At 45.6% G+C, this 21249-nt stretch overlaps 1 protein-coding gene across 1 annotated transcript in view; it reads right to left on the reverse strand.

The window, feature by feature from the left end:
- HOMER2 (homer scaffold protein 2) overlaps positions 1-20375 on the reverse strand; it is a 65225-nt gene extending 44850 nt beyond the window's left edge. The window contains exon 1 of the mRNA XM_075764402.1: positions 20149-20375. Coding sequence (XP_075620517.1) covers positions 20149-20246 — 98 coding nt within the window. The 5' untranslated portion in view covers positions 20247-20375. The remainder of the gene's footprint in view (positions 1-20148) is intronic.
- Positions 20376-21249: the final 874 nt, after the last annotated feature.

The following is a 21249-nucleotide window of genomic DNA, read 5'->3' on the forward strand; positions in this document are numbered from 1 at the left end:
TTGATAAGCTTTTTTTGTTATTAAACATGACCAGCATGTATTATAAATATGATTGCAATTTTCAAGTCATGGTTTTACACATTTTAGTTGACTTTTGATTGCCATCTTTGTGTCATGTGAGACAAACCTCAAGTAAAAAGCAATCATTCTCCATTAATGAAGAAATAGGTCATTAACCTTTTCTGAGGAATTAAAAAAAAGCATAAACGAAGATTGTGAAGCTAACTAACTGCATCCACCATTGTGTGAGATACAGTATCACTTTCTGGTTAATATAAAACCATGCCAAATTTCACAAGTGTGTGACAAGCTGCAAGCCGTGTATTTTATACTACTCCTCCCAATCAACAGGAATGGCTCTCACTTCGGAAAAGTTCACATTATTTCATTCAAGGTTCTTTATTTATCATTTGAATCATGAGCACAACCAGTGATTTAAATCACTTCAGCTGTAGAGAGCCTTTGCTGACTGGCAGCCAGCACCGTAAGGGGTTTGTGATATTGGTGGCTGATGGAGCGGCGGCACGGCGAGCCCTGGCTGGGCACCCAGCCGGCACCTGGGAGAGCCCTGGACCCCAGCCACACACAGTGCCTGGAGCCACCTCCAATCAAGGCACCGATGATGTGAACATTTCTGTATTTGAGCAATCTTTTTGGTAATAAACACCACACAGCAACTTGTGGGGATGCCTGTGGGATCAGCACCCAACTTCTAAATGTGCAAAGCGTCCAGTGCACGTCGGGTTGACACGCTGACCGAGCAGGAAATAGAAAGCACAAAGTAGCCCCTTTACTTGTAGGATCTGGAACACCAAACATATTTGTGACAGGAGCTCTCATACTTCACCAGAGGCAAAACCATTTGCACATTTTGCTAAAACTGTTATTAACAGATCACATAAAATTATCCATGAAGAGGATTCCTAGTTTACAGGACAGGATTATTTGTGCTCTCTCCACACTAATACAAGACAGCTTTGCACTAACTAATCTACCAATTGGAATAAATATATTTTTTAAAAGAATATGTCCTCATATAACCGCCATTTGCTGGAAGATGCACGTGTCTGCAGACAGCTCATCAGCGCAGAGTTTTTTGGAACGTGGTGCTTCCTGCTACAGGCCAGTGTCATGCACACACTGAGATTTATACTACCTGACAGCACCAGCAGATCTGCAGTGATTTGCTACAGCAAATATTAGATAATGAGGATCTTTCAAGAAAGAAGAGTAGATATGAACACAAAATCCTAGATTGTGACATATCCCCCATCACTGGTCATGATACAAAAAATTTTATTTGCTAAACGCAACGTGATAAACTTGGTGTCCATAGTTATTTGAACCGAGCACCGCTACTACTGCCTGACAGTGCAATAAAAATAACTGATCCTTTATGTATATCTTCACATATAATGTAATTTGGAGTGCCATTTGTATTTACTTATGATCATTCAAAAATAAGCAACGTTGCTAAAAAGAGGAGTGCTGTCCCCACGCCACCCCTCCCCAGGCGTGGCCAGCTGTGCACAGCTGTCCCACAGGGCCGCCCTTCCTCCCGTGTGAAAGCGGGACGGTAAGGACGCCAGGTCCCAAAGCCACCGAGCGTTACCTGTGCCTCTGACACAGCTCCGCAGGCTCAGGGCACATCAGCGAGGCAAACGCGTGCCTTCGGTCCCAAACAAAACTGAATAAATATATCTTGCCCCTTGAAAGCAGCAAGCTCTCTGGTCACTCTCCGTGACCCCAGAAGTCCTCAAACGTCCCCCTACAGCTGTCAGCAGTGCCGGTACCAGGGTCCCCACGCCTCGGGGTGTGCAGCTGCCCTGCCAGGCTGCTGTCGCCTTGCCTTTCTCGATGTTACTGTTGCACGATGGTCCCTGTGTTCACGGACGGAGATTTTTCTCCTATTTGAAACACTCATTTCAATGAAAGTCCAGTCAAGTAATGATGCCTAAAAATTACCTGGGAAAATACTGTTTAACCTACCTGTAAACTACTCACTTGTTCATGCGTGCACATCTCAAACTTCAAAAACAACTAACCCCTCTCCCCAAAACACCAGAACTCAAGTAAAGGCAGGCCTCTGATGAACGACGTAACTGCCGTGGGGAGAAGGTACAGCTCATGGAGTCACATTTTGTAATTAGCACGCCAGCTGCACTTTATACACAAAATTAATCTTTGCTCAAAGCAAAAGAGAGAGTCCACTATCCTCCAGCCTCTTATCTCTACCTACTGAAGGCTCATGCCATCTTGGATCAAATCTTTTCAGGAAGCGGAAAACCACATGAATGAGCTTTTTAATGATGACCAAGGACAAAGTTGGAGGACTCCTCCTCGCCTCACCACATGTACTCCAGTGGAGACAAGCGCATCCCCCTTACCCTCGCCACAAACGAAGCAGATGCAGCTGTCTCAGCCCCGTTCCCCGTAACCTCAGCGTCCATCGCTGGGGTTGTGGCTGGGGACCAGGACGGCAGGCTGGGCCCAGCCACCACGGGCGATACGCAGAGCTGGGGAGAGGCAAATGTTAAACCTGCACATTTTACAGATGTGGTAGCAGCAAAGCAGCATTAAGAAAGCAGACAGCTTGCTCCCTTCCCAAATGTGCATATGCTAATTAATCCAGGTCAGTCAGATCTCATCAGCTGTGACAGGCAGGTTCGGGTGCCGGCTGCCAGCATACACAACCAGCAAAAGGGAAGAGCCTGTTCCAACTTGCAAGGGTGCAAAACTGGTAGCGTGAAGCAAGCAGGTGGGTAATGGCTCCATTTTACACCTGAGGAAACAGCCGTCAAGAGATGGGATCCCGGGACAACAGAGCCAGTAGCAAGCCTGGACATAAAATTAAATCGCCTCATTTCCTCTCTGTAGCTTTGCTATCGTAATCATTGCAGGGCAGTTTTATACCACATCTTCCATCCAGGCAAGATTTTGACTACATGAATTTACAAGGCTAGATCAACAGCTGAATATTCACCACTCAACAACAGGGATTATTATAAAAATTCAGGGTCTTTACAAACCAGAGAGAAACTATTGGTGGTTTTAAGAACTGCTCCCGCACGATGTGGAGGCAGGTGGGACAGGATGCCAGCCCTGCAAACCACCCTCCTGCAGCCAAGCACCAGTGGCCAGATGCGAGTCTGTCCAGCGTGCCTCAGCTCCACACACGTGGACAGCTCCCGTTTGTCCTGCAAAGCAAATACTCCTCCTCACGCGAGTATTTCCATAGCAAAAATTACTTGGAAGGATGGAGAAGCAATGCTGAGCAATACAGGGCAGAAAGGGGGAGCACAGAGAGAAAAGGGAGGCTTTAATATCTGTTGAACATGAGGGATGGGAGAACTGGCCTAGAGCGTCAGGATGGGGTTGCAGGGGACAACTGCACTTGGTTTTTGCTCTTCTTTTTCCTCTCTTTAAAAAAAACAAAAATAGTGCAGGCACCCCTTAAACTGCATTTGTTGGTACTCTGCTAGCCAAGCCCAGGTGGTGCTTTGCTGCAGGGTGGAACTGTGGTACATAGGAAGGTACAGGGAACAACTTCTGAAAAATCCAGACTACACCGTCCCTAGAAAAAGAGAAAACAAGAGAAACAGCTATTTTTAAAATATAATTTACTCAAAGTCCTTCTTTGCAGTCGTTCAGCTGCTGAAATTCCTGTTTTGCAGGCAGACCGTGATGAGGCTGAATAGAAGCGCTGAATCCAGCAGCAGCGCTAATCGAGGGCAAGGTCGTGCAACTCGTTCAAATAACCACAGTTGTAATTCTCTGGTGTCCACTTTATACTACGTTTGATATCAACTCATCTGTATAAATATATGACATTCATGCAAAAAACCCACCATCTTTTTAGCTCCCTTCTTGTATAGGCATTATTATTTCAATAGACAGAATATATTTAACAAAGTGCTTCTTGCATTTTTAGGAAACATAATAGTTCCAGCTACTAAGACAAAAAAAAAAAAAAAAAAAAAAGAAAAAAAACCTAGCTAGCTAAGGAAGAATTTTCTGTTAAAAGCACAAGCATTAATTAAACTCATTTTTGATTTGCAGCTGAGTAAGTCCAAAAGAAGAAATCTTCAGGACAAAAGCTCTCGGTATGAAAATCATTGTAACATCTGTGAGATCTTACAATACCATTATGCCTTTATGAAGTCAATATACAAATTAAAAGGCTTAAATTCAGCAGTGAAAAAGCTCACACTTTATTTTTGGGCTATCTCCAGAAAGCTATTAACCTTTCAAGACACTGTGAATAAACACTCATACCCAAGTAACAGGAACTGAGAGGACCATGAACTAACCCTCCACAGGTAAGGTTATTTATTAGGAAAAAAAAAACAAGTTGAGGCACTTGCATGTGAAACTGGCTATGTTACTCTGATTATTCCAGAGATTTCTCCTGAGAAGACATTGAAAGAGGATCCATAAATTTGCACTCCCAGTAATGTTTACATGGTCTCCCATTTGCATAGCAATAAATTCAAACCCTGTTAAACTGAAAAAAATACTCTGTTTACCACCAGCACCTCTCCTACCCTCGTTGACAAATGAGGCTGCATCAGCACATAAACAGAACCCCAAAACCTTTCTATTTCTCTGGATCAGTTAAAAATTACATCCTCTGGGTTCGCCCCAGCTCCGGTAGAGTTAATGCTTTTAGCACAGCCTCCTCTGTGGCACAATGTTTGCGTTGTAATATTTCAGCGAGAGATTGCCATTGTAAATTGAAAGTGTAAATCTTGGAGTAGAGAGCGCAAGCCTGTAGGAGAGCGTGAGCAGCCTCCCTCCGCACCCTGCCTGGTGCCGGCAGCCCCCACCCAGGCACAAACCCAGGCAACACTGGGTTTGTGACAACTCCCTGGGCTCTGGCTCACAGACCTGGGTGCACGCCCCAAAATTTACCCCCTGCAGCTGATGTTAGGAAGGATGACACACTGGCACAAGCTCGCCTTGCATTTTACATGTTGGGGGGCTGCTCTGGAAAGCTCTCGGCGAGACCCTCTGCCACAGTGCAGGGAGGCTTGAGCAGGAGGGAGCCCACAGGAGCTCATTACGGTGGGGTGTGCAAGGCTGAGCTGGCCCAGGGGTACCCCACGTGTGAGAAACACTCAGCTCACCTCCACAGGGCACACACCAGCCTCTGCTACTCTTGGAGCAGCCCAACCGCACACGAACGAAACCACAGCTCTGCAGCTCTGTGCCACCGTGAATTTTCTCACGCACAGGGAAAACACCACGGGGGTTGGTTTGTTTTACAAAGAAGAAACAAGGAGCCAATGTGCAGATCTGAACTGAATCAAGCTCCTCGAGCACCATCCAAAAACGAGAGGCAGCGCTCCTCAGAGGCCTCACCTACCCCGCAAACGCTGCCCAGCAGCCCCCAGCACCCGCCTTGCTGAGGGAGATGAGGTGCCAGCAGCCACAGTCGCTCCTGAGCCTCCTCACCCACATCAGACGCCATGCACACCTAGAGTTAGCATTGGTGAGAAATGAGAAAAGAAGAGAAAATAATGTAGGCACATTTTGGAGGAAGAGAGTAATTTATTTTGCGTTTGTAAATCAGCAGGAAAACCCTCTAGCATGCTAGTGGATTCCTAATTATTATTACTAATCCTTTGCACTATGTCTTCTGTGTGGCAGAAGGTTGGGGATACTTTGAGGTTGTGTGAGCTATTTGGTGTTTATTTAAAAAAATGAAAAGACTAAATGTCAGAGGATATATAATCAAAATACGTTGTACCTACAAACAGAAGACTGAAGTGAAAGACCGTGTGTGTGTGTGTGTGTGTGTATGTGCGCAGGCATGTAAAACCCACTGACACCACCAGGGCAGCATCTTTAAGTTTAGGACACTTTTGTCTCCCATGCTAAAAGAATTTGCATGGCAGATGAGGTTATCTTTGCACAAAAAAAATCTGAAAAGTTGATTTTAATCAGTAACACAATCAAAGTCTCACTATTGCAAAAAAATACGATTAAGCACTCCATTATTTCAGATGCCACAGAACTAAGCAGATCCTTGGAGGGGAGTACTTTTGTGCACTAATCCATGCATGTAATTATCGATATGCTTTCCCATACTCTATTCAAATGTTCTCCCCTGAGGCTTTTCTTCTGCTTACACTAGGGGGAAAAAAAAGCCAATCAGTTCAGTTTAAAGAACAAGTTGTATAACTCTTTTTGATCTACTGCCTAAAGGATCAAATAAGGAATTCTACCAGCCATAACGTCAGAAGAAAATGATAGGGCTTTGCTTGTCCCAGTGGCCACCACCATGCACAGGCAGGGCACGGTGTGCGCCCTGTGCTCGTACACGCTGTGACCGGAGACGCTGCCAGAGCACCTGGGCTAATAAAACACTCAGGTCTGAGTGCTTCATTAGCCAGCAAGAAAAAGGGTGCCAACAGATGGTTTAATACAAGGATGCATGCCTTTAATGAAACTTAAGCATGTAAAAATTAAAAGCAATTAAAGAATTAGCAATTTAGTCTGTAAGGGATTAGAAAGATGCAACCCAATGCCCGCACTGGGTTTTTGGTACATGTATCAACTTGCCTGTGCTGAGAACAGCACCGGGCTGGCAAAAGCGCTGCCAAGTTTAAACAGGTTTGTTGCTACCAGCCTCCTTCTAAAGCAAACCATCTAGAAGGCAAAAATCACCAAATGCAGTCAAGAGCACCAAAAACAGTGTATTAAAAACAGCAAAGAGAGGTTCCAGTGCAAGTGCATCCCCCGTGCCCACATCCAGCAACCCCACAGCTGCTGTCAGGAAAGGGCAAGGTGTTGGGCACAAACGGGCACAGCTAAAGCCAGCGTCATTCCCCACTCAATGCAGTTTAAATTAGACTATCTGGGGAAAAAAAACAGATTTCAAATTTCTGGCAATTTTAATAGACTAATGGAATCAATAACCAGAGTATTGTGGTTGCTGCTAGCACACAGGCAGCACCTCTCTAAGGAACTGGGGGACACGGTTCTTGAAACTAATGTATTTACTAGCAGCCAATAAGATCATGGAATGACACATTTCTTCTGCTTCAAGTTAAAAATACAAAGGAAATTTTGAACATTTAGAAGGTAACGTTATTCACTTTAATCTTTAAAAATATAACACCATCTGTTGCCATCAGATTTACAGTACAGATCTCAGATATGTACATTTATTTGTTGGTATAAAAAGCTGTCAGCAATGCCAGCAAAAAAAGTGAAGATCCTCTGGTAATCTCCTGAGCTTCAGAGAGAAAAACTACTAAATCTGAAAAACTTAACCAACAGGTTATTCATGAGAAACACAATTTCTACAAAACAAAAAAAACCCCACCACTCCCCTTGCCACAAAAGCCCCTGCACCAGTAAAAACACAAAACTAAACCCCTACAACTTGCTAACACCATAGTAAAGCGCATATTTGCAGGTAATATTGGGAGAAACTTATCCCAGAAATTCCTGAAACTCAACAGCCACCTCTCTCTGATCTCCACAGTCCTGCTCCCTCAGCACTTCTGATTTCTGCATGCCAATGCCTCCAACCCTGTGGGTTCTGCGACGTACAGGTTATACGAGGTGTGGGCTATGGGAGAATTTAATTTCAAGTATCAGCATTTTTCATGCAATGCAGGTTCCATAACTATGGGCTATAATGCAAATAAGCGTGGGGAAAAAAATTACATTCTCATGTCAGCAGAGTCTCAAAAATTAGTGTGGGCTGGCTGAAAATTTGTAGAATAAACAAAACATAGCACATATTCTTATTACAACTTATTACACAAGATGAGTCCGAGTAATATGTAAAAACAAATAAAAAGTTCAAGTTATTTTCTGGATATGCATTAGCCATTACAAATCTAACCCAAGTTTTAAGGAGGTAACAGTCCTGAGCAGCCAAGGTAGGACACCCACCAGGGGCTAGATCTGCAGGAGCAGTCCAAAGTCAGACCCTTTATAGTATCAGATCATTAGTAATTTCAAAACAAAAAGGCCTTGACCTTTTTTTCAAAGAATTATTCATTCTGCTGAAAAGACATCTTCTCACTTTTCTGAAGTCAAACAAGAAACCTTGGAAGAATAAAATCTCACCTGTATGATGCTAATGATCACATTTCTCATGTTTCTAACATTTAGCTTTTTGTGCCTTGGAAGTTAATACAAAGGAGAGGATTTAATAATATTTTTTTCCCCTGTGACATACTCTGTCCTGCTAGTATTTCTTGATTGAAAGACTGCAAGTAAATTTGGCTTTGCCTTATAAAATTAAGGTCTACTAGACATAAAAATCCAATTAGTGCTACAAAAATTAAGGCATAACATTTCCTCAGTCTCATTTACTCCAATATAGACCTTTTTCTTTCTGTCAAGGGTGAAGGCCACAGCTGAACAATGGAATTTTTTCCATCTCGTTTATATATTGATCGTAATAAGGTCAGACAGGTAGGCCTATACAAGTGCTGATTCTGTCAGCAGCCAAAGTTGCCAGGAATGTGAGTATTGTCACTTATAGATTGATAAATGGACTACACGGGCTAATTGTATTTCAGCATCTCTGGACAGATGGCAAATCTTACAGCAATATGGTGATTATTTCCACAGCGCTGAAAGTATATTAACACTTACCAAAATGTTTAAAGTGAAGAGATGATCTAAAATAATTTGTCCGTGGACTGGGGTAAAAACGATGAGCTTGGATGGGCTGGCACGCCAGGGCTGGGCTCTCTCCCAGGATTCCCATCCGGTGCAGGCTCGAGGGCCCGCGGGTATTGCACAGTTATTGATGAAACCGGCTGTGTACTGAGTCCTCAGCTGGAGTACAGCGATGCTATGATAGCCAGGGGATAACATGCCTCAGTTTAGCTATTCTGCGTTGCCCTTATTTAGTTGCCACTATTTGCTGCTTGATACGCCAGCTGCCCTGTCAGTAGGCAGCACTCATACACGTACTTTATTTTCCTGGTATTTTTTTCTAAATCCTTCCCTGCTCTCTGGTTGAAAACACACTGAAGTTATTGTCCTGTTTTTAAAGGCAGCCACATACCCAGCCATGGCCCACATAAATACAGTGGACGACTGCCCAAACCACGGACAGTGGGGTCTTTGGAGTAGGACTATACATGTACTATGTGCATTCAGCTGTCCTCACGTCTGCTCCCAAGAGAGGAATCAACTGGGAGAGGACAGAACCATGCCCACTGCTATCCTGTAAGCCTCTGGTGACCAGAGGCTCATCCTGCTCACTGCCGACGGGATAAGCCATTGCTAAGTTCTGCAGTGCTACTTCAGCACAAAGCTGGTAGCTCATCATATTCACCCAATGCAAGCAGAGCACTCGATGGATAATACGTCAGGGCATCCCAGATGACCCAACCTGCTTATGGCTGCATCCTTTACTAATACTTTTGCTGTGGGGCTTTGAACCTTTTATAAGACTTATGCAGCAGTGAATTTACCCTTCAAAACAACGGGAGAGTACGTGCAGGAGATGTGATCCTCTCCTGCTCTAAGTTACTGCTTATTTATACCAAACAAATGTGAGCAAAATCAGCTCAATAAATTCTAGATGGACTTTTATGCTAGAATAATAAGCTACATAACACAACTCAAATAGGGTTTTTTGCTTCATTTTCAGAACAAAATTCTGAACATTTATTTCTTTTAAAATAGGATTAAAAATCATGTCTTGTATTACGTACTAATGTAGGAGATTCCTTCCTAGCGGAGGCAGACACCTCCCTTGCTGGAGAGAAAAAGTTTATGCACCAGTTTCCCCTATTTGCTGTAAGTAAATTATAGCAAGTCAAGAGCTAGAAACTGCAGTCTTTGTAGTCCCTGTAATCTAAAATTAGTCCCTGGTGTTAGTATGCAGAATGGATCAAGTACTCATTCACCACTGAGGATAAAGTGCCAATTGGTGAGAAATTCCTACTATGCTTTTTGCACGTTCACACTTTAGCACCCTGATTTAAATCGATTTGACTTGTAAGGCCTCTATTACACACAAATCTCTCTAAACACAGTTTTCTTTTGGGAAGCTTCTCTACCCCTGAAAGGCAGCAAAGGAGCATTTCAGTTGCCCACTTCTCCCTAGGCAACCCAGACTAGCCCCGTGCTTTTCCACGTGCCTCCCCAGCCAACGCTTTGACCCGGACTCGGAGCTGCTGCCGCCCCAGGCACCGGCCAGGCTGTCCTCCCCGCAGGGAGCTGCAGCAGCTCCAATGTCACCGCGGGGGAAGGAGGAGTGCCAAAAGGAGACGGGAAAAGAAAAGAAAGTGAGGAAAAGTAACTTGGATCCCAGGTGAAAAGTTTGGACCACCCTGTTTAACTCATGGAAATCAGTCGTTCTTATAAGGAATAACAGGCAGCACTGAACCATCCCGAATCGTTCCCAGCGATCGTGTGTCTATTTTATCTTCTGGCTGATAATTGAGAGGTCATCCTGTAAAGCAGTTGACGAGCATAAACTCTTTCCAGTACAACCTCACGTCACGTATGCTAATTTAACGGTTATTTGAAAGTGTGTTGCAAATCAGTGACTGTTACTTTCTCATGGGAGAAGCCTTCTAGAGTCGCACAATATTGCTCTATGCCCTACGGACAAGGATGCCAATTCATAAGGCAGGGAGGAAAGACCAAACAGGGAATGCGAAGTGGATTAGATATTTTGATTCCATTCCAAACTCTAAACTTGAAATATAAACTTTGGAAACTTCTCCCCCATAGAATTTGAAGTGCTAATTTCTAACTCAACAAAGAAAAGTTCTTGCAAAGATCTGAACAATACAAATGCAGGATTACTGCTCTGAGACTGAAAAATGCAGAACAGACCTTTCCTGTAGAGGCAAAAGCAGGTAACCCCGACTGCATGAGAGGTGTTTACCCCAGGCTTCACGAGGAGCTCAGTCCAGCTGAAGAAGGAAGCCCAAACCACAGGCTCTGCAGAGAAGTCTGAGCAGACAAAGCACGGCAAGAGTGATTGCTGGGAGCGTCAGGCTGCGTACGACTAAGTCTTTGAAAACTGATGCATCTTCCATAATATGAAATTTTGAAGGTCTCAAAAAACAGATGCTCATAACTTTCTGTCCGGGGAACGTCTTTGAGGATCGCACGGAAACTTTAAAGACATTATTTGTCCTTCAGATCTCTCATAAGACAAAGTGGAATTTCACATTATGCATGGACACCCATTCCCCTGCTTCAAAGCACAGGGGAAGGTAGAAGAGGCATGGAGGGAAAGGGAAAGGGAAAGGGAAAGGGAAAGGGAAAGGGAAAGGGAAAGGGAAAGGGAAAGGGAAAGGGAAAGGGAAAGGGAAAGGGAAAGGGAAAGGGAAAGGGAAAGGGAAAGGGAAAGGGAAAGGGAAAGGGAAAGGGAAAGGGAAAGGGAAAGGGAAAGGGAAAGGGAAAGGGAAAGGGAAAGGGAAAGGGAAAGGGAAAGGGAAAGGGAAAGGGAGGCTCCCCGAGGAAGCATGGACTCACGCACACTTCTGGATCTGGCTGGGAGGCGAGCAGCCTCCCTATCTACCCCAAATAACTCCCAAACCAACAGCTCCCTTTCTCCAGCGTGGGATCTGACCGTCATTCTGCAGCTATTGTGTTTCGTTGTAACTGAGATTAGTGATTCAAGCTTTTCACTGAATTTCCTTGAATTTGGGTGGGTGTAGCAAAGTGTCAGATCCCTGTTCTCAGTCAAGTCAGTTTCTGCTCGTCTTGAAAACAACTATAAATCAAATTAGACTCATTTTTATGTATCAGCATTTTTAGATGATCCCTTAAATACAAGTTTATAATGACCACCTCTATAAACAACAGACAATAGTAAATCAGCTATTTCCTCTAATGGACTACCTACGTGACAAACAGCTGTCAAACACAAAATAAGATAATCATGAGAAGAGAGAGCTCTTATTCACCTGTGTGCTATAAAGTTTTAGGCAACTAAATCTCCTTTATTGTTTCATAAAAGAATAAATTTCTCCCTATCTCAGCTGGAGATAATCATTGGATTATATGCGTACATAAGTAGAGTCCAAAGATGCTTTTATCTCCTCCTTGTCTATCCAAGGGCAGTGGTGGTGCCCTTGGTGTACGTTGTGCCCACGAGCACCTCGGGGCTGCCCTGTCTGGGCAAGCGAGGGAGGAGCGTTTCAGGTTTGGGGCTACCAGGGGTTTGGACTACGTAAAGATGGAAGAGGTGGTGTGACGTCAAGGCAGAGACTGGGGTACAACTACGCTGTTGCCATCGTTGCACTGGCATCTGAACTACCTGCCAGAACAGACCTCCTGCCTCGTCTTTAGACATCACCATCTCTGAAATAAACAATAATAAGGTGTCAGACTCTCCCCAAGTTTACCCACACATCCTCCAAGCAGTCCCGAGTGCTGGTTGGTGACGTTTTGCACACCTCCTCTCAGAGCATTTCTCCCGTTTTTTGTTTTTTTTTCAAATGCTCTCATCGACAGTTTTCAATATCACAAACCAGATCACATGTTCCCACTTAAACGACTGCAGGGAGACATTTTAGATGTGTGCAACAGATTTATAGTGGGAAGCCAGAATACAAGAGCCCAATAAAACCAGGGAATAAAACAAAGGCAACAACAAAGTGTTGCTGTTACCTATTACAGAGCAACTCACCGAAAGTGAAGAACTCGAGTCAGTCACCGCAACACAATTAATATGAAGAAGAGAGCGTGCCTCTTGAAGTACTATGTTTTCAAAAGGAAAAGCCTTGCTGAGTACTCCCAGCTCTGACTACAGTACCTGCCCTTCTTCCAGGGATAAAACAATCAGTAATAATACTGAAAGTAAGATGCTCACACCTCCACATAATAAAATTGATATTTCCCCTTCAGAGCCATGCATGATTTAAATTTTATATTTTTTCCCCCTCCCTAAAATACAGCGTTCCATGCCCGATGAGGATCTACTGCAAAGCGTTAAGCACAGGCAAACAACAAGTATTTATACAGTAATTACTCATACACACCATTTCACAGTCCACAAGGAAGGATCCTCAGTTCAACTAGAAGTAGCTTTAGGAAAAAATATCGTACAAGCTGGCTACATATTTTTAGACATATTCCAAAGAGGCCTTTGCTGTCTTGCTGCACCGATGTACTAAGCCTCGCCTGATAAGAAAGCAGTTGCAGGACTTCTATTTATAATGCAAATGCTAACAGGGAACAACACCTAGCTGCTCTGGAGGGCTCTCTCAGGACCCTTGATCTGTAGACAGAAGAATGCAACTTCTACAGAAAATTTCTTTTTGAATTGCAGCAAGGTTCAAGTTTCTAAATCCTGTAGGCTGCACTGAAACTTCCAGGCAGAAAGAAAACAGTTTGTCACTCCAGAAATTCTTACAATCTTGCATTTTGATAAGCCACGTCAAATAAATAAAATCAGACTAGTGTGCGTGTGGGAGGCAGGAAAGGAGGATGCGTTGCCACTGAAGTGAACAAGCTTTGCACAGTAACCTGCAGTCACTTCTGCTCACACCTCCATTGCCAGGCCCTCTTTCCCCTGTGTCAAATCTGTTCTCTCTTCTCCACGATAAAGCCACAGTTGTTTTGCAGCTAAAGCTCCCAGTCTTGCCAGCGTTCAACATGAAGCCCACAAATCCTAAAACACCTACACAGCAGAGCCTCCTGCTCCCCTATGAGTCATTAAGCAGGCTGTCCCACTTGGTGATGTCATCCTGCGATATCTTTTTTTTTTTTTTTTTTTTAAACAAATCCTAAAACGCCTCAAACATCAATTATTTAAAAATATTATCTTCATTTTAATCCTGACCCTAGTGGCAAAATTACCATTACGAATCATTTCCAAGTGATGCAAGAGGGCCCATTAGCCTCTAATAGTTGCTACGTCAATGAGGAGTAAGCAGCCAGCTACCCGTGTCACACATGAGCTAAGCACGGAGCATCCAAGCCAGCAGCAGCGGGCAGATTTTTCTCTTACAAACAGGCAGAGAGCAGCTAGGATGTGTCATCAAAAATATGATCAAAGATCAACTGCATCATCCAATCTCATCTTGTACATTTCGCATGAGTACATATTACACAACCCCTACTCACGCCGTCTCTAACCTGTGCTGGGTGCTGCGTGGCTATGGCGCAGCAGTAACCTTCCCTGATACTAATGGTCTATTCCCTGCCTAATTGCTCTTGCCATGAAAAGTGCTTCTTTAATGCTCAAGCTTAAATGCTTCCTGTCTTCGGTGGAAGGCAGTGCCCTTGTCACATTCTGAGGTTTAATAACAGGATTGTCAGCTATTTACAGTGTACAGCTGAATTATCACAGAAACACAGTTGAAATATGTTCCCCTAAGCAAATTTACATCCTAAAGAGACATGACCAAAACACAGTATAAACAAGTACACGCTGTATTTGCGGTGCACAAAGTGCACAAACACAACGGACAGCATTCAAGGTGAAAGCAAGCAGAGATTCGACCATGTAGCAACCTTCAGGACCGAGGACCTTCCCACTCTGCACACGCCCTATCACAAAGTCAACAGGAAAACCAACAGCTGAATCAAAATGCTTACGCGTCCTTAAATATATGTTCATGGGTGAGGCTATTTATTGTAGGCACTGCATTAATAGAGCCGAATGAATAAAATGAATACACAGCACTACAGAAAAACCTAGATGCAAAACCAGGCTGATGCCGTTGCTCTTGGGTTCTCACCAAACTCATTGCTCCTCTCTGCGCGTTTCAGTCATGCTGGGAATATGGTTGAACAGTTTAAGACACTTTGTCAGATCTTGAACCAATTAAAACTACTTTTGGTTTAAAGCAACTGAACATCAAATAATTCTTTTTAACATTTCAAGTGATGCCTTTTTTATTAGGAGACCTACTCACCATCCTCTTTTCAAATAGAAAGAAGAGCTTGAGGGACATCCCAACTTTGGGGAGAATATTTTATTTATAAGTTTTTTTCTCAAGTAATAATCAAATTAACAGTTGTTATTAATTAGGCTAGTAGCTGAAAGAAACTTGATTATGATCACTCTTAGCATTAAGTTTTCTTTCTGGTCACTCTTTCTACAGCATTGCCTATGTGAGCAAATTTTGGTGAAATTTGCACCAGGGCACTCAAACTAGTTGTGGTACTGGCAGATTCTTCCTATTGCAGTTTGCTGAACTTCGCTCTAGCAGACCCTATGATGTTTTTCTTAACCCGCTGTGTCTTTCATGCCAATCATTCCTTCATCATTTCTTTCTGCTACTCTTATTAGCTTGTTTTGTAATTTCTCCCAATCCCATGTTCTCCTTGGAGCTTATTCACACAGGAGATTTTTTGCTCAAATTCAGTTATGTGCATCTGCAATGTTACAAATTCCTCTCACTCGTGAGAGGAGACAAGGGCTCTCACCCAACGACAGACTTGGGTAGAACACTCCCATGTCACAGGTTTGCTCGCTCACCTGAATGCAACCACACCAAAATCCTAAGCATACACAAATCTTTATGACCATCTAGCTATTTCTTCTTCTTTTTTTTTTTTTTTCCTTCTTCCCCCCAAGTTTCCTGCCTCTCTAATCTTATTGTGTTAAATATAAGAAAGGAACTACATATAACAGGTTTTATACATATTGTTGAGGTCAGCTGAGTTTTCCCATCCATTTCAGTGAACTCAACGTACTGCTCCAGAACTTAAAGTTCTCTGAACCTGACTTTACCACTGGATCTTGTACAGACACCTATATCGGTACACAGAAATACCGAATTCTCAGAGCAGCAGCCGTTTATACCCACTCTGCAAAATGAGAATAGCTACATAAGGAACCAGGGCTGTGAAAATTCAAGCATCCCCAGCCAGCTGCTTCAAAAAAAATCATGAGATTAACAGCATCTATCAAATCTCAGTCCCTTTCCTTGAACATCAACACAATCACCAGTTGGATGATACCTGATATAATCTGCCCCCCTGGGCTATGCTAGGAACTGAACTGAAGCTGCTGGCCTTAAAAACCTCAGAAAAAAGTCCCTGAGCTCACAGTACCAACTGAGCTGCGTTTGGGCATACACTCATCCCTGCCCTGCTTTGAAGGACACTGGCTTTCCAGCAAGAGCCGGGTACTGTTATCTGCCCGCCACTCCCGGGGTCCCAGGATGTCCCCTTTCCTCGTGGACAGATGGCTTAGCCAAACTTTGGAGGGAGCTGGTGCGAGACTCCTGTGGATGTCAGCGGGAGCTGGACGACAGCCAAGGTGAATTTCCTCTGCAACACGCTATCCCCCGCTACGGAGCTTCTTAGGCGAAGCTTATCACCATGGTATCTAAAGTACTGCTGGTACCGGGAAAGGCCAGCTTGAACATCGTCCAAAATTAATGTCTTCCTATAACACTAGCTTCATCAGATCATCTGCTTCCTTCACCGCCTTCTTTCCTCATCTTCCCATTTGTTTGCCTTTTACTCCCCAAATAAAGCCGTATGTTGGCCGATGGACGTTACTATTGCTAACAGCAGAAGGGGGAAGTGCAAGGCAGACTTTCCTGCTGCTCTGAAATGTCACTGCATAATAAAAACATTACATATGATTAGTCTCAGAAATCCAGGTCCTCAACTGCACCTTTTCATGAAAATATTACAGGAGAGGCCAAGTCTTGCTGACGAGTCCAGTCTCCTTAAGATGAGGTTACTTCATCGCTTGATCCAAGCTTGGAAACTCGCCTTTTCCCACCTTCCTGGAGGAAGGCGAGGACTCAAAGCCCACCTGGGGGAGGTACGGATGGATCCAGCCAGCCAGGGTTAATTTACCACATCAGCCCCTGACAAAGCAGCACATGTCATATCAGCCAAAAGAAACGTGTGCGATCAGCTAGTTCATCATTAACCTGCGTAGCACACATTTTACCTTGGTATACAGCTTTCTGCAATAATTTCTTACACTCGGAGGCCTGATTTTCATTTTGATATGATTTATAAACCAGATTTGAAACTCAATTTTATTGCTAGAGGGTATTTAAATTAGTTGAGTTTTAATCCAATAGATAATATAAATAACAGCTTCAGCAGCAGTGAAGTGATTTACAGGTCCAATCAAACTGGATACTTGTCACATGCCTCAATAACAAGAAATACTTTGTAACAGACTGATAAGGAAAAACAAAGATACTAAAGAAATGAAAACAATGAAAGAATGTAAGCACAGAGGAAGCAGCTAGCCAATACCTCCTTAAATCATCTAATAACTAAAACTGAAGCATCTTTATAACTGGAAAGTTAGCTTAGACCACTTAAACTGAGCTCAAATTGAATCGGATCATGGCTATTAGGTAAGTAAGTACAGCTTGCTAAAGTCAGAGCCATAGACAAGCGAGCCATTTTCCGGGTTGTGTTAGCCCTTGGCTTGCGACACCAGGAGACAAATCAGGTGGTATTTTCACACAAAGATTTCTACAGCTGGGAATGTGTTACACTGTGGCTTTCATATAGCTAAAGTTTAAGCTCTGAGACTGCTGAGGTAACGGCAGTTATTAGATATGCTGGGTAGAAGAAAGTGGTGATTTAGGAAAAGATTTGTTTCTTTTAAAGTAAGCATTTTTCCAGGGAGATTCTTAACAATGGCTTAACCCAAAGACAATGGTTTTCAGCCAGCAGAAACCTTCGCATTGACTTTAATGAACACTGAAGCAGGTTTTGTTTTGTTTTGTTTTTTTTTTGCCTAGACACTTCCCCCCCCCCAACATTGTTTTCACATGCCCTGAGTTACAGGCATATTTTTTAAAAAAAAAAACATGTAAATTGCTTTTGTAAAAGTTGACACTACCTTGCTGCCTAGTAAGTTGAACTAAAACAACAGTTTAAATAGCTCAGCTCACAGCTAATAAGCAATTTAAATAGCTTTGCTGAGCTCAAGTAGCTATATCGGGTTTCATAGCACCATCAGTCACTGCCAAATCCATAGGCAGCATTTAAATGAATCATTACCAATGGTCACCCCCAGGAATGGGGAAAAAAAATAATATTATAAGAGCTAAGAGTCAAGTCACTGTCACAATCTCTGTGAGAACATGCCCCGTACGTGACATCAAAACGTGCCCAGGAAGCAAATCCCACTGGAATGCCTGGGGCAAAATAAATTCTTTCAAGAAAGACTGAGCTCTGATCACAACATGCTTCACAAAGACAGATGAGTACAGAGGTGCCCATTTCACAGAAGGAAAAGCTGGAGCATGCTGAGGTGAAGGATTTGCCAGCAGAGATGGAACCTGGGGGTTTGCTCCTGTGTCATACGCGCTGAGCCACGGCTGCAATACCACTATCACAAACACACTTCCAGGTTCCCTGTATCAGAAAGGTGAATGGCAAGCTGATGTGAGACATGGGCAAAACGTACATCCAAAAAACCACCTTGTCTGCACTCTGTACAGAGTGTGTGAGCATGTACAACTCATGCCAAAACCCTGGGAATGAATGATGCTGGGAGCTTGATCTCACCTGCACCGGTGTAAGACTGAAATAACTTACTTGAAGTGAAACACATTAAATCAGGATATTGAACTCGACTGGTGAACGTGCCCTATACCTGTATAAGTCTGCATGACCCAACACAGCACGAGTAGCGGCGCAGACACGAGCACAACCAAGGCACTCAAAAGCCTTCAAGTCCTTCACAGCTTGAACAGCTCTGGAGGCAGAGCAGGACCGTGCCGAGCCCAGAGCTACGACTGACAGAATGGGGTGGGGGACCACCGTACTCTTCCACTCAATTCTCTTCAAGTCACAGCTAAACTTTTCAGCCAGACTGATCTACCAGTATGAAAATGGTTAAAAATTATGACAACAAAAATATTTGCCTTTAGAGATGCCCAGGGAAAATGACTGAGGCAAGTTTCCCTTGGATGGATGTTTCTGTCCATCCTGGACTCAGCGGGGCAGCACTGCTCCAGCCAGGTTTTGATGTTTCCCTCTCCAACCCCAAGGACAGTTTCTGTTTTATTTTCCAGTGGAACTTTACATAATTAAGAAGTAGACGAGCCCCTTGTAATCCTGAAGTGAAACATAGAGATACTTACTTAGATCTTATTTCTCCCTCTGTCCCCGTACTTCTATTCAGTACTCCTGGGTATCAAATTCAGACACATGCATGTCATTTTAATTCATTATTTATCTATGTTGTCTCAAATTAGATCACTTTGACAATAATAAACAAATCTATAGTGTGAGTTTGCGTAGTTGGAAGCTGCGTGAGGAAGCTCAGAAGCCGGAGAATGATTCCTTGCCACAGGGGGGTGAGGAGAGGCAAGGAAGAGAAAAGGTGTAAGAGAACATAATAGGATAAAAATAAAGCAAATTAAACGTGGGGGTTTGGAATCCCCCAAGACATTCTGGTCGAGAGGATCTCAAACCTATATATAGGTCAAGCCAAAAGCACAACGTTAACCTCTGTTTCCTGATATTTAGTTCACAAACTGCTTTAACGCCAGCAGTCGGCTTTTGTCCCCATTAAAGTTATAGAATAGGAAAAATGCAGGACTGATTTTTGGAAAGATCAAGATGAATTCTCCAAGAGGCCATCACATGTGAGCAGACACTTCTTGTATGTTAAAAAAAAAAAAAGGAGGGGGGAATATTTACACAAATTAAGGAACAACTGGCACAGTTCTGGCAAGTTTATTGTGTGCCTCCAGCAGCCGAGAGCTCTCGCTGAACCAGAGCATGAACCATCTGACAATGAACTCCCTGCTCACACCGGCGCGCACATCCCGCAGCTTCCCGGCGAGGGACCGGACCCCCCGGCCCCGCACCAGTCTCCCCCGGGCCGCGACACCCCCAGCTCCTCCCCGCTTATTCCAGTGGGGATTTTGCCACCGGTAACGTGCCGGGGGTGTTTTTCCTCCGCTGCGTGCCCGCTCCGCCGGTGGCTCGGGCGGGAGCCTCCCCGCCGCCGCTCCGAGCGGGCGGTAAACGAGTAATTGCGTTATAAAAGGCCGGTTTTGGGGAGCGCTCACAGGGCACCCGGGGTCTCCCAGCGTTTCGCGGCGGCCGGGCGCACCTGCGGCGGGGCCGGGGCGGGAGGCGGCGCCCACGCGTGGGTCGGGGCGCGGGGCCGGGGCGGCGGAGGCGGCACCCACGCATGGGTCGGGGCGGGACGGGACGCGGCGCCCACGCGTGGCCGGGGCCCGGCGGACTCACCCCATGTCTCGGCACCTTTCGGCTGCGGCGGCGGCGGCACCCCCGGGCGGCTCCCCGCGCTCGGCGGCCAGCGGCGGCCGCGTCCCCACTTCGCACATGCGGCCGCCCCGGTACCGGCCCCGGCTGGCTGCGGCTGCACGGCTGCACGGCGGCGGCGAGGCGTCCTGCTCCTCCTCCCGCCGCCTCCCTCCCCCCTTACATAACCTCCCTCCCGGGCGGCGGCGGCACCGAGCAGCCTCCCGCGGCACCCGCCGCCCTGCGAGGCGGCAGCGCGGGGGCGGCGGGGCGGAGCGGGGCGGGGCGGCGGGGCGCGCCCCCGGGGCCCCTCCGCTCCCCGCCCCGGGTCCGGGCAGGCGGCGGCGGCGGCGGCGGCGGCGAGAGTAATCCTGCTCCCGGGTAGGGAGCGAGAAGCTCCGGCGGGAGGCTTCAGCACCTCGTCCCCCCGGTGCCCGCGCCGGGGGGGTGGTGGGGGCGCGACCTGCCGGGGACGGTGCGGCGAGAAAACTTCGGGTGAAGTTGTGGGGGTGTCCCCCGAGCCGCCCCGCCCGCTGCCGTGAAGCCCCGGCGGTCCTGGACAAGCTCCTCCCGGGATCGGCTTCCCCGGGAGACCGGCTGCTTCCCGACGGGCTGTCCCGGGACCGGCTGTGCCCAGACCGCCTTGTCCCGCAGCGGGAACGCGCCCCGCCGCTAACCCCGGCTCCCGAGAGCGGATCCCGGGGGTGCCCTTCCGACCCCGAGGCGATGTCACCGCCGAGAGATGCCGTGTGAAACGCGGGCGATTCTCTCCCACCATCAAGCCCTCCCCACGTCTTTTCACGGTCTGAATCCGTTTTCGCAGGGAAAGGAAGGGAGCACCGTGTGTGCGTGCCGTGTCAAAGAGCTTTCGAGCCACTGGGCAATTTCAGCCACATTTGGGCAATCGGCCCTGGCAGACTCGGCCCCACAGTCCTGATCTGGCCACCAGCCTGCTGCTCAACCCAGGAGTCCAAATTGCATCAGGAGGACTGCCCCTCTTTTAGTCCTCCTCAGCCCCCCTGCAAATCTGTGCCTGGCATGCTCCCAAAGCTATCATTTCCCTGTAGGATTTATGAAAACAAAGAG

The sequence above is a fragment of the Balearica regulorum genome, chromosome 12, assembly GCF_011004875.1.
Source record: "Balearica regulorum gibbericeps isolate bBalReg1 chromosome 12, bBalReg1.pri, whole genome shotgun sequence".
In the NCBI taxonomy this organism is placed as follows: Eukaryota; Metazoa; Chordata; class Aves; order Gruiformes; family Gruidae; genus Balearica; species Balearica regulorum.